This window comes from Dipodomys ordii, unplaced genomic scaffold (genome assembly GCF_000151885.1).
Source record: "Dipodomys ordii isolate 6190 unplaced genomic scaffold, Dord_2.0 Scaffold1, whole genome shotgun sequence".
In the NCBI taxonomy this organism is placed as follows: domain Eukaryota; kingdom Metazoa; phylum Chordata; class Mammalia; order Rodentia; family Heteromyidae; genus Dipodomys; species Dipodomys ordii.
In genome coordinates, this window is record NW_012267217.1 from 26,951,093 (window position 1) to 26,965,544 (window position 14,452).

At 37.1% G+C, this 14,452-nt stretch overlaps 1 protein-coding gene across 4 annotated transcripts in view; it reads left to right on the forward strand.

Moving 5' to 3' along the window:
* The window catches only part of Cdadc1 (cytidine and dCMP deaminase domain containing 1), a 30,762-nt gene extending 16,430 nt beyond the window's left edge, over nt 1-14,332 (forward strand). For 3 of the 4 annotated variants that reach the window (XM_013010643.1, XM_013010665.1, XM_013010657.1), the window contains 5 exons: nt 4,058-4,107; nt 5,057-5,226; nt 7,074-7,263; nt 9,422-9,482; nt 13,674-14,332. In XM_013010643.1, coding sequence (XP_012866097.1) covers nt 4,058-4,107; nt 5,057-5,226; nt 7,074-7,263; nt 9,422-9,482; nt 13,674-13,771 — 569 coding nt within the window. In that variant the 3' untranslated portion in view covers nt 13,772-14,332. Of the gene's footprint in view, nt 1-4,057; nt 4,108-5,056; nt 5,227-7,073; nt 7,264-9,421; nt 9,483-10,347; nt 10,770-13,673 lie in introns of those variants that run through there. The other variant, XM_013010650.1, reaches the window with a different exon arrangement.
* The last annotated feature ends 120 nt before the right edge of the window (nt 14,333-14,452 follow it).

A 14,452-nucleotide genomic window follows, 5' to 3' on the forward strand; every position in this document is an offset into this window, starting at 1 on the left:
GTTGATTTTGAGCCATGATTCTTAGATCTCTGCCTCCTTAGTAGATAGGATTATCTGTCTATCTATCTGCCTGATTAATCATCTCTTGAATGATTAAAGAAGATGCATGAAAGAGTTTAAAGTCTATTTTAGGATTCTTAGAGATACTAAGAAAGTAACAAAATGAGTTCAAAATGCTGGGCATAGGGCATCCTATCTTAATCTATACAGCCTGTGTTGAGTTGTGATTTTCTTGTATCTATTTACCCATTAGATGAAGTGTTTTCCAAAGCTAGATATTAGCACTTTCCTCAGTATTGTCTCACAGTGTTGGTGGTACACGTAGGCTGGAGTAGCCAAAAATGTTAACTTTTAAATCATATATCTGGTTCTCAAATTTAGTATGCCTGATGGTTAGCACTGAGAGATAAAACTCCTAAGCCTTGCCAGGAGCCAGGAGTTTACCTTCCTAATGCAATCTTGATGCAATCTTAATGCAATCTTGATGCATGATGTACATGGAGCATACTTGGACAAGCACTGATTTGACCGCAGGACCAGTTAGAAACAGCCAACATGTGTTCAGACCACAGGCTAAGGAGTCCTCTGATTTCTCAGGAATTTGGCTCAGAAATCATAAATTGACTTTTCTTTTAAACATGCACAGAAAAAACAACAACAACAAAGAATAACCAGATCCCAGGGTGTAATTTTACTAAGAATTAAAGGTGCCACACATATGTAATCCCAGCACTTACACGGCTCAGATAGAAGAATTTCAAGTTGGAGGCCAATCTGGACTACCTAATGAGATCTTCATTGAAAAGATTTTCTTGAGAAATTGCTTCATCTTTCATCAGCTTTGGTATCTAATGTGAAATTGGCTTCATTTTATTTAAAAAGACAGGAAGAACCATTGCTTTAGTGTAGCTAAAACCCTTACTAGGCAGTAAGATATGGAAAAATTCTATTTACCCTACTCCTGACAAGATGAGGCTGTCCCCAGAGTGAGCCAAAGAAAGTGTCTCCCAAAACTAAAGTATCATTATGGAAAATGATAGTGATAGAAAAGTGGACTCTGGAGAAATTTCCATTAGTTATTTTCATTTATACTATGCATGGATTCAGTACTTATAATCTTGTAAATCTTGTGGTTATAATTTCTGCCACTTGACTTAAAATATAGTATATAATATCAATATAACATGTATAATACAGTGTATATATAAAATACAATATCAATATAGCATAAAGCTATATTGATCTAATTCTTTTTTTTTTTTTTTTTGCTGGTCCTGGGGTTTGAACTCAGGGCCTACGCTGTGTCCCTGAGCCTCTCTGTGCTCAGGGCTACCACTCTACCACTTGAGCCACAGCACCACTACCAGCTTTTCCTAGTTATGTGGTACTGAGGAATTGAACCCAGGGCTTTGTGCATGCTAGGCAACACTCTTATCACTAAGCCACATTCCCAGCCCTGATCTGAATTTTTTCCCCCTCATGTTAAAGCTCTAAGATACTGTAAGGAACAAAATTTTATTAACATCAAAATGTCCTTTGTGAGCTGGGTGTTGGTGGCTCATGCCTGTAATACTAAGGAGGCTGAGGATCCCAATTCAAAGTCAGCCCAGGCAGGAAAGTCCTTGACACTACAATTAACCACCAGAAAACCAGAAGTTTTGCTCAAAGTGGTAGAGCACTACCTTTGAGCATTGCCCAAAGGTATTAAAGAATGCCCAGGCCCTGAGTTCAAGCCCCACAACCGGGGTTGGGGTGGGGTGAAGGGGGTGGGCGGGGGTGGGGGGTGGGGAGAGGAGCGGGAAATAATCTCCATACTATAGAAGCCAGTTGTCATGAGTCTGTGTCCTTAGTGTTATGCTGATCCCTCCTTAGAGCATGGCACATGTTTCCTTGTCCTTCTCTGCTCCTTCCAGCTGTAAGTTACATGAAGATGGGCTGATGTTTCTCTCACCACTGCACAGTCAGCCTTTCACAATACTTTCCACACACAAGGCACTCAATAATGGAAATCTTTGTTAAGGGATGATAATTCAATTATCAAAGCTAGGGCCTTGTGCATACTAGGCAAGTATGCTTTACCACTGAGCTACATCCCCAGCCCTTGGGTTTTTTGGTTTTTGTTTTTCATCCAAGACTGGGGCTCTGCTTGGCATGTGATGCTTTCACTCACTGACGAGCAGTCTACCAACTGAGCCACAGCTCCAACCCCAAGCCCTGGTTTTTTTGAGACAAGATCTCATTACATAGCTCAGGGTGGTCTTAAACTTGTTATGTAGCCCAGCCTGGCCTGGGACTTATGATCCTCTTGTCTCTACTCTGGAGTGCTGGGATTACAGCTTATGCCCAGTTTTGGAATTCTTAATATTAAAAAGAGATGGAAGAAAGGCAAGTAGTGGGTTGGGAAGACTTATTTTACTTCAGGTAAAACTGGGATCATTGATTAAAGTTCTTAACAAATTATACAAATGCTTTATGGTATAATTTTGAAAGCCTGAGTGTATTTGGAGATGAGAAATATTTATTGTATTAATAAAACGTTAAAAAATGAATTTAGAGGAGCCTAATTTTTGGTACAGTTGTGGCACAGCTTTTCTTTGTACTTTTACTGGAAAAATAATTAAGTGTGTAAGTGTATTATCATTGAAAGGATTAATGTTTAGGAATTTGGAAGGTGAAACCTCAGTTCACTTGGTTTACCAGTTTGAAAATGCTTGAGTAAATTCATAGATTATTTTTATTTTCTCTATGTAACTGTGCCTATAATTTTGATAAGTACTATGTTTTTCACAATTTGTCTATATCTGCCTGAGAAATCTGAAACTCACTTTTATGTAGAATGAAAAGTAGAGGGGCTGGGAAGGTGGAAGGTGGTGGTGGAGCGCTTGCCTTGCATGCATGAGGCCTTGGGTTCGATTTCTCAGCACCACATAAGCAAAAAGAAAAAAGCCGGAAGTGGCGCTGTGGCTCAAGTGGTAGAGCGCTAGCCTTGAGCTGAATAGCTGAGGGACAGTGCCCAGACCCAGAGTTCAGGCCCCATAAACAGACACCCCCCCAAAAAAAGAAAAAGTAGATTTTTTTCTTTTGTCGGTTGTGGGGCCTGAACTCTGGGCCTGGGTGCTGTCCCTTAGCTCTTCAGCTCAAGGCTAGCACTCTACCACTTGAGCCACAATGCCACTTCTGGCTTTTTCTGCTTATGTGGTGCTGAGGAATCAAACCCAGGGCCTCATGTACTGAGATACCTTCTCAGCCCCAAAAAGGAGATCCTTAAATACAGGATTTCTATTTTGGTTTTTGATTTTCTATTTCAAGTTAATATTTTTAATAGCTTTATGTATTACAAAGATTTTTGTTCTGCAGGAGAATTATAATCTCATGTCCATAACATCCACCACTTGATTTAGAAATGAGTCTAATGTCCTTAACTTGGCATCATTTCTCCTCAAAGTAAACTAGGACAGGCAAGGAAAGGAATATATTGTATTCTATTAAGACCATTTCCTTCAGTACCTTTCAGTGATAGATAGATATGAAAGTCCATACAATTTTGTCATATGAGAAGTTTGAACCTTCTAAATAAAAACATTTCCATAAGATGTATTTCCATGATTAGTGTGTGAAAATACTCGAAATTAAATTCGGTTGTTTTGAGTTTTATTATACCAAATCCACTAGCTCAGAAACTTCATTTTTATTCAGTTTATTTGTCTTCATCATTTATTAAATGCAGTTATTTAGAAACTGACTTGCTAATGGAGAATCAGTGAGATTGTGCTCAGACCTAGTTACAGCTTTAAAGTGATCTGATTGGCCACTTCTATTTTAGAAGCGATCTGATTGGCCATTGCCATTTTAGAGGTCTCCAAACTTAATCATATATGACTGTATGGTAGTGACTCTTTCTGTTTATTTGGTACCTCAGTTCCATGCTCCATGCTTAAAAAGTATTTTCTATAATTAGTGAAGATGTCAAGTATGAAGTATATTTCAATAATATTTTTTATTATTTTTTAAAAAATATTTATGGACTTTTTTGAGTTAAATCTTATATGTCTTTCAGAGGATCACAAAACAGGAGTTGGAGCTGTGATTTGGGCAGAAAGGAAATCTGTAAGTATGGAAATAAGTCTTTAGATATTTACTCTGGAATTTTAGTGAGATTTATAGCATATTCCAAGCTATTTTAAATACTTTTAAATACTTATCACTGATGTCATTCTAATCATAATATGAAGAATTCATATAAACAACTAATAAGAAACAGCCACTGAAGTAAGAACTTCTGTGATTATGTGTAAATACTAGATATTAAAGATTTTGTTGTTGGTTATGTGGCTTGAACTCAGGGTCTGGACACTCTTCCTAAGCTTTTTTGCTTAAGGCTAGTACTCTACCACTTGAGCCACAGCTCCTTCTGGCTTTTTGGTAATTTAGTAGAGATAAAGGTCTCACAGGCTTTCCTGACCGGGCTGACTTCAGACACAATCCTCAGATCTCAGCCTCCTGAGTATTCAGGATTACAGGTGTGAGCCACTGGTGCCCAGTGTACAATAGCATCAACAGAAATGGCCTGTTTTGGAACAACACAGAGTATAAATATAAGAAATTAACAATTACTTATTGAGTACCTGTTTTATTGATAACCATCTAACATGCTACTTTAGGGGGTAAAAAAATACAGTATTTTTTAAAGTACAGAAATGGCTTGAATACTCAATTGCAAATCTATTTGGAGGGAAATGTCGGAAGGTGTAAAATGATTTCTGAGTTAAACAAGATCGTATTTCATTTGCTGCTGAAACCAGAGATGGTCCTGAGATTACAAATTAGACAGATTCTTGGAATCAAGCTTTGACAAGTCCACAATTTGACATTCCCTTCCTTTAAAACTAATTGAAATTAGTTGGGGGATCTGGTATTTTATTTTTGATGGATAGGTATGTTATAGAAATGGAAAGAATCTGCATTATACAGAGTATGATGGCAAATTTATAGTTTCACTGCAAAGTGACTTTTCAGAATGCTGAAACTCACCATAGTTGGTCCACTCACTTTGCAGAAAAGTTGTGATGGAACTGGCGCAATGTACTTTGTAGGATGTGGCTATAATGCCTTTCCTGTTGGATCCGAGTATGCTGACTTCCCACACATGGATGACAAGCAGAAAGACAGAGAGATAAGGAAATTCCGATACATCGTACATGCGGAACAGAATGCTTTGACATTTAGGTATGAGATACTTTTGAGTGTACTTTTAAATAACAAAGGCTAGTTTAAAACAGTCTTCTTTTATGGTAATTTGTTTCCCTTATGAAATTTTAATAAGAAACATTATTTTCAGAAACATAAGTTTGATTAAAGTCTGTCTTGCTACTGAATCTGAAGCCATTGTCATAGATTCTCCAGGCCTTCCAATTTATTGAGCAAATCTGGTTAATTTTTTTCTCTCCCTCTCCTACTGAAAGTTCATCCTTAGAGTTTTGTTCAGCTTTTCATATTTTTAGCTATTGGTATTTCCTTTGTTTCCTAAGCCTAGAGCAAATGTGTTTATATTTATAAACATACAGACTTTATTATAAAAGAGCTTTTTGTTAGAGATTACAGTTAGAATTCCCTCCTTTTAAGGTTAATTTAGGTCACTTCCACAAATCTTTCTTAGCATTTACAGCTAAGGGGGTGTTATGGGATAAAAAAAAAAAAAACATGTAAGTCTCCACATAATGGCTCTTGTCTTGGGAGAACTAAAAGGGCAGGGCCTCTAAAACTAAATCCACATAATGAGGAGAGGAAACACAAGCACTGTGGACCTTAAGGGATGCTTTGGACAAAGGAGGAGGAGCTGTAGGGAAGGAGCTGGCTTTTGAGCTGAGTTTGAAAAGATTGCTAGGATTATGGCTACTTGAGATGTCCTGCAAGCTTATATATTATCAGAAAAGCCGTTCTTCTAACTTCAGCCACAGTCTAAAGGTTGGAAAGTGCATTGTGTATTTAGGAGCATACATATTCTAGTTAGGCTGGACTGTGGACACATGGTAAATGCAGTTCACAGGATAGGCTGGCACTGAATGAGAGAGGACCTTGAGTTAGCTCTTCCTTGGTAGGTAGTGGGGAAGTGGAATTCTGTTGGCAGAACCATACTATATAGACTATACAGGTAGACCATATATAGACCATAAATAGACTAGAGATAGGCCATTTATAATATAGGTGTGTTGTTTGAACAGGCTAGATGCAAAGGATTCATATGAACGGAAATGAGAGTATTTTTGTTGTGTGATACTATGCCTCAGAAAACAACCTGGCTCAGTTTCAGAGGTTTCAGTCTATGGTCACTTGGCTTGGTTACTTTTTAGACCTGTATGTGGTGAGACAAATCTTGATGGCAGAAGGGCATAGCAAAGCACAGCTGTATTTCAGGGCTACCAGGAAACAGTGAGTAAATGAGGAAGGGCCTGGTGGGACATGAGCCCAGTGACCTACTTCCCCTTCTAGGCCCCACCTCTGAAAGGTTCCACCATCTCCCAGTAATGCTATCATATTACATGACTCTATCAATGCATCAACCAATTGGTTAGGTCAGAGTCCTACTATCCAGTCACCTCTCAATAACTAGATCGACTAGCTGGGGACTATATGAGCTTGGCAGACATTTCATATCCAAACCATATCAGAGAGTCTCAACTAGAAGATGGATGTGGATATGGAAGAATTGAAGACAGCTAGCTGAGAGCAGTGTAGACTCAAGAACTTGAACTTGGAATCCATGTAACCTTAGACAACAGCAATCCTTAGTCCTACACTACCCCAGGGGGCAAAATTTCACCGAAAGTCTCCTCTGTTCTTGTGTTTCTCCTCCTCTCCTGCTCCATTTTGTACAAAGGTATGACTTTGTCATCCTCAAATGTTTGTTGAATACAATCATCCTATGATGATTTGAGTATTCACTAATTAAGAATAAGGCGATTATTGTTTATAATGTTACAAATCTTTTTCAAGAAGCTCAACTTTAAGGATTTCTCTAAAAAATAATTTTCCCTTTCAGAGACTACTTACGTATGTTTTGTGAATTTTTATAGGTGTCAAGAAATAAAACCAGAAGAAAGAAGTATGATTTTTGTAACCAAGTGCCCTTGTGATGAATGTGTACCTTTAATTAAAGGTGCAGGCATAAAACAAATCTATGCAGGGGATGTAGATGTTGGTAAAAAGAAGGCAGACATTTCTTATATGAAGTTTGCGGAACTGCAGGGTGTTAGCAAATTTACGGTAAGTAGATATACTTTTTATTCAAAGCGTGCATCCTATTATGTTGTTTGATGTCCTGGTACATACATAAGTTTCAGCAGATGATTATAATTGAGTTCATTTTTATGGAAAAGCACTTGTCTATAAATGTTTGCCAAGGATCTCTGCCTTATGAATTAATGTTGCTATAGAGTTGTGCACTGACCTTGTGTATCTGGAGCCAGTAGGTACTTTGGTGTCATCTGGTGGGCTGGTAACAGAAAAGTTCTGACCTATCTCTTCCCTCACACCCAGTGGACAGAGGTAAACAATGGAAGACCAGAAGACATGTCCGTCCGTCCATACACACATTTCTCAGGAGAAAAATGAGGAAAAAATATTTTCTCATATTTGATAGTTCAAAAGAGCAGTTCACAAAAAATTCAGAATTTTATTTCTTTATATTTCTTTAGTACTTAGATTTTTTAAAAATTTGTTTACTTTTGTGTGTTTGTGTGTATGTGTGTGTGCGCGTGTGAGTGTGCGCTGGTTTTGGGGCATGAACTCAGGATCTAGGTACTATCTCTGAGCTTTTGTGCTCAAGACTAGCATTCTACTACTTGAGCCACAATTCCACTTGTGACTTTTTGGTGGTTAATTGAAGATAAGAGTGTCACAGACTTCCCTGCCCAAATTGGCTTTGAATTGCAATCCTCAGATCTCAGCCTCTGAATAGTTAGAATTATAGGCATGAGCTACTGGCACCCAGCTTAAACGTGTTTACTTTAGAAACCATCTTAAGCATACAAAAAAGTTCTAAGACCTCTACAAAGAAAATTTTCTATAAGATGTTAACAGGATATCAAAACCATTTTGTTTCCTTGAATAAGGAATTAGTAAAGCCACAAAATTAAAAAAAAACAACAACAACACTGATACATTTTTGCAATTAGTCCACAGATTTCAGCCAAGGCTTACTACTAGTTGTCCCAGTAATGATTTACATAGTATTGCTTTTGACATCCAGTAATCCTAACATTTAATGTAGCACTTACATACTAGAATTTGCAATGGTAGAAAAAGCATATGAAAGGACTGGTTAACATTTCTGTTATGTATATCAGTTTGAGTCCAGGGTGCCTAGAACATAAATATACTGTGTGTAGATGTAGCATGTATATATATGCTTGTATATATATGTATATATACATATATTGTAAAAATGTTATTCCGTAACTTATACATAGCACTGTTACTACACTGCTACATTTTGTGTTGTTAAAATTTGCACACGTCTCTAAGGTTTTACAGTTATCAAAAGCCTTTTTTATAAGTAATCTTAAATAAATCCACATTTTTCTGGTTTTCATTTTCTCTGTCCAAGCTAATAGGTTTTAGTGGTTTGATGTGCTTCAAACATGTCCCTGTAAAATTTTTTTCTCATGTAACTTCCAGCCTCTTGTAACTTCTCTCTCTTGGTGTTGACCTAATAACCTAGCAGGACCTTTATAATTGAGCCATTAATGATTCTGATGAAGAGTTTAGCCAGGTAAGGAAAGAAGGAAGGCTATACTGTGAAGTACTGATCAGAGTCCATTTTCTGTTCTGCTGCTCCAGGTTTCTCTAGATGTTCAGTCTTCTCTATTTTCTTTCTGAATGGTTGAGCTAGAATAGTAGACTAGGGATATATATGGCTTGTTATGATATAAAACGATATGGTATATAAACTTTAGTCTATATGATATTATGTGAAAAGTCATGGTAATGTTGGCTACAGTTTTGTTCTTTAACAATGAGGCTTTCTCTAGAAATTATATAACTCAGTAGCACCTCGGAAGAATTTGATGTGCAAGAATTCTTTGATGCCAAGCCTGGCCAGCCGAGGTTCTGATTCCATCACTTCCTTTAGTTACTGGGTAATATGAGTTACTGCCCTTTGCTAGTCTCTCCTTTCTTACATACAAGGTGAAAGTAAGGGCTCTTGAAGATCCTTTCTTTCTGAGTTTTGACTCTGATTCTAGACATTGTAATCCATCAGTAGTATCATTCAAGATCATTCATTGTAGCATTATTAGGCCCTTGGTAATATGAACATACTTGTTAAATTATTAAAAAGCTGTTTTGATATTTAAAAGCAGGAGACTGAAATTCTATTTATCAACTTCTTTTAAAGCATAAAAATATTTGTATTCTCTTACAGTGGCAGATGAATCCATTTGAAGCTTATAGTCTTGAACAAAATGAGCCTGAAAAGAAAGAAAGTAAGCATTTACAAGTCCTATATTAAGGGTAGCTTTGTTGCTGAGGACAGAGGTTACATAGTGAATTTTAAAGAGCAGGTGATGGAAATTAGTGTGGAGAGATTCTTTTTATAGGTTGGATTTTTTTTTTTGCCATTCAATTTGTTCATTTGTGTATATATTAAATATAAGGTTTGTGGAAAGTGGTAATTAGTGATTACTCCAATAGAATTTGCATTTTAATACAAATAATATATACAAATTGAATTTATAAATTTAGTTTGTACAAAGCAATAAATAATAATTCTTTTATTTACCAACACAAAAACTTCCTGGGTTAAGAAAGGGAAAATAATTTTACTAGTATGGATGGATCTACTACCAAATAATAAGACATATATATTTATCTCTACTTCTGTGTATCTTTATGTAGACTAACTCTAAATCTATGTTCCTTTGTAATGTTATGTTTTCCCAAGTGGGTCAGAGAATGGAAATGATCTATTTATTGAATAATCTATAACTAAGAATCATCATACCTACAATAAGTGAATCATTTATTGTGTCATTTATGTTAACATACTGTTTTGAGTGTATTATCTTTGGTAGATCTTATCCTTCTGTAGGTACATGCTGTATAAGAATTATAACAGTATTTGGTTAACAATATTACTTGAAAATAGTTACTGTGTTACAACTGTATTCTAGATAAAAAGTTTTCATGATAAATAATTTACCCTGAAAAATCAGGAACTAGAAAGATCTCTGAAAACGTAAATGTCTTGATTATTTGTGTTCTGAATTATTATTATTCAGATCATAGACTTACTATCTGTAATCTGGAAAAATATGTCTCCACTGAATTTTCTTTTTAAAAATTTATCAGGAAATAAAGGAAAACATATGGACCTGATTAAAGGATGTATATTCAGTGACAGTGCTTGAGGAGAACAATTATAATGTTCCGGTTGTTAGAGAAAAGGCAACAGAAAGACTACTCCTATAAAGATGAATTGCTTTATCTGTATTAAAATTAAGAACTGCTCATCAAAAGATACCATTGGGAGAGCCATGGAATAGAAGACATTTTTCCACTTACAGTCAACAGAGGGCATGTACCCAGCCTTTATCCTTCCTAGCTCTCTAAGGAAAGAAAGGAAGCCATGCCTGGGTTAAAGTTCTGAGACTGGAAGGAAGGCATCAGAGGACAGCTGCTGCTTTGCTGGCCATGTTTCATTTATTGATCTAGAGGTGGTGAAGTGTATGTTTGCTTTGTGACAGTTCATTAAACTAAGTTTGTGTTTTTAATGCATTTTTGAACAAGAGTTTTATATCAGATAATATGCTTATCTCCTTTTCAAGTAAACAGCTTTATGGAAGTATAATTCACATGTGTGTTTGCCAGTCCTGAATCTTAAACTCAAGACCTGGGTACTGGGCTCTACCACTTGAGCCACAGTTCCACTTCTGGCTTTTTTGTGATTAATTGGAGATAAAGAGTCTCACAGACTTTCTTGGCCAGGCTGGCTTCAAACCACCATTCTTAGCTTCCCAGCAGCTAGGATGGCAAGCATGAGGCACCAGCACCTAGCATAAATAAACCAGATTCATAAATCATCCAGAATTCATTGGCTGTTAGCCTCTCCAGATCTCTAAAAGCATTACCCCAATCTAATTTAGAACATTTTCATTATCTCATAAAGAAACCTCATACCCATTTTAGTCATTCTCTATTGCATCAACCTCAGCGCTAGGTAGCCTCTAATCTTATTTTCTATGGATTTGTCTGATCTGACCATTTCACATGGTCAGATCATCCAGGATGTGGTTTTATTCTGCTGAGAAGTAGACAGAAAAATCAAATAGGTGAAGGCTGAATCCCAGCTTTACTGCTAGAGTGAGGACAGCCTTTGGCCACACCTTTCTCTCCAGCTTGTTAGGGAATAGCTGCCTCCTTTCCTCACAGTGACCATCTCTCCTTGGGAAAGATTCTTTTCAGAGCCACTGGGGTTTCAAGAAAATAAAAAATCCATACTCAGAAAAAAAAGAGAGAAACATTTTTTTAGCATCAGAATAGTAGCAGTACACAAACATTAAGTCAGAGTTAGCTTGAGGATAAAATTCCATAGAAGCTGAGACTTTGAAAGTAAGAGTGGGGCCCGCTGAAAGATAGGTAAACTGAACTTGATACTCCTATATGAAACTGGGGTCCTTGAAAGAAGCTAGAAGATACCCACTCAAAGAAGTAAAAAGGTATTTTATCAGAAGGAAAAGACTCACAAGTATAAGAACTGAGTTTATAATTGAAAAGTCACTAAAGCAACAACAACAAAAACCAAAAGTCCTGAGTAAGAGTAAAGAGAACCAGCAAACAGGACTTCCTGTTCTGGAGTCATCAAGTATAAAATGTCTAAGGACAAGATGCCTTTGAGAAAATGAAGCCAAGTCCGGTAGTTCATGCTTGTAATTCCAGAACTCAGGAGGCAGAGACAGGATGATTGAGAGTTTAGCCTAGGCACCATCATGAGATTCTATCTCAGACACAAAAGAAAACATCATGGAATGAATAAAGCCAGTGTTTATCACTGGATTCACTGTTGCTAGTCCAGTCTTTAATATGGGGCATAGACCATGAGTTATAGGAAACATGGTAACCCCACTAGAGAGTGTCATTCACATCATATGAGGCTGAAACAGACAGACTATTGAATATGTAGTGCTGGAAACTGGGTTATGGCTGATAATAACCAATTCTTACCTCTCATGGTACTTAAAAAATCAGCCTTGTATGAATTAGCTGTAGAAAGAAAAAATTTCAAGTATTGAAAGAAAATACAGAATGTTTATGACACAAATTTCTGCTGGCTATAAAAGAAAAAAATGAAGAACTTAGAATACGTTCCTGTTAAGGACTTCTCTTCTACAAGAGAAAGTATAAAGCCAATGAAAAGACCAGCACCCTGCAGGAAGGGTAGATTTTCCATACACAACAGTGAACCAACTTAGCTCCTGAACATGTAAGAAGACCTACAGGCTGATAAGGAAAACAGTTATTGGAGAATACTAGTCAGTCACTGGCATTTCACAGCATCAGAAATACAAATGTCTGACACATGGAAAGATAATCCTAGTAACAGAGAAATACACATTAAAATCACATTTTACACAACTGAAGTGTGCTAGTGCCAAGTGCTAGTGAGGATGTGGAGCTTGAGGAATTTTTGTATTTGTCTGGTGGGGCTGAACATTTGAGTTAGAGGTTATCATTGTAAAGCTGAACTTGACTATGACCTTGTTCATGCATGACCCAGAAGTTTGGCTTCTAAGTATAAGCCCTTGAGAAATTCATCTTGTAGAAGATACAGTCAGTTCATTGCAATGTCACTTTTTTTTTCTTTTCTTAAGGCTAGTGCTCTACCATTTGACCCATAACTCCACCTCCAGCCTTTTGATGGTTAATTAGAGATAAGAGTTGCACAGACGTTCAAGAAACTGAGATAGGAGGACTGAGGTTCAAAGGCAGCCTGGGAAGACAAATCTGACATTTTTCAATTAACAAGCAAAAAGCTGAAAATGGAGGTGTGGCTCAAGTATTAGAGCACAAATCTTGAAAAAGCCAATGATGTAGCTTTTGAGGCCCTTATGTTCAAGTCCCAGTACTGGCACCAAAAAAACACAAACAAAACTGGATTCTCCCATTCACTCAACAGTATACAGTAAATAATTTGTACAACTTTTGGTGGGCTGTGGTGGGGTCATTATGATTAGGCTAGAAAATACAAAATGCCCCTATTTGTCCTCCATAGAGAGGAGAGATGGACCTGTGGGGCAGAGAAAGTGAGGACTCAGATTTACTCTCCAGGTCTTCATATTTCAGCTTCTTGAGCAGCTAGGATTACAGGCAGGAGCCATCAGCACTCCACTGAGTGAATCTAGGTTATAAAGGGTTATTGATACTATATTCCAAAGTTACCTTATACTTTATTTCTTTTTTTTTTTTTTACCACACTGGGCTCCTAAGAATTATTTAGAATCAATATAGGTTGAAAATTTGTGTGTGGGCTATTTGAAATGGTTGAGAATTTGAAGGAAAATAAAGTGCATGTTTCTTTACCTTAAACACTGTTTCGCGATTCCAGCCTGAGTGGCTGAAATGAGTCCCCCTGGGTCTGACGTGGCCTTTCCTGACATGAAGTTGTTCTTGCATGCTAGATGGTGTGTTGAGACCCAGACCTGGGAAGGAAGAGTGCCACCCCAGCAAGAAGCTATGCCTGGAAAGCCACTCAGAAGGCCAAGCTGCTCTGCAGTGACTGCCTGGGAAACTTACCATGCTTCCAACGGCTCTTGACAAAAGAAGGGTGTATTTCATGAGTAATACCAGAGTTGGGGTTTTTTGTTGTTGTTGTTGTTTTTTAAGGAAGTTAATTTATTATTTGGCAATGAAAAGTAGGAATCAGAATACTTTTCTTTTTTGTGTTTTCGATTTGTGTATTCCCAGAATATAAGCAATATGTACTTAACAATTTTATGACACCAGTGTGTTCACCAGCATGGACTGATTTCTGTTTATCTTTATTTTTTACAGCTGATTTGAAAAGGGAATTCGCTCACAGAAAGTCACCCCTCAACCAGGAATAGTCATCTTTTGAGAAATCTTAATTTCAAGAGTGACAGTATGCTTCTCTAACAATCCACTTGTCTTTTAAGAATCTGTGTCAGTAGATCATATTCCCACCCACTCTTTCCAGTCATCAGAATTTGCCTACTTAGGATTGAGTCATAAAGTTTGGGATTCAGTCTCCATTTTAAGACTATACTTTTAAAATGCTAATACCTTGTAGCTCAGTGGTGTTAGAGGCATAAGGCACAGGGTTCCATCCTCAGTGCTACAAATTAATTAATTTCTAAATTTTTTTTTACACAGGCTAGCTCAGGCTAGCCTCAAACTCTCCATCATCTTCAAGTATCTATGAACATAAATGTGTATCTGT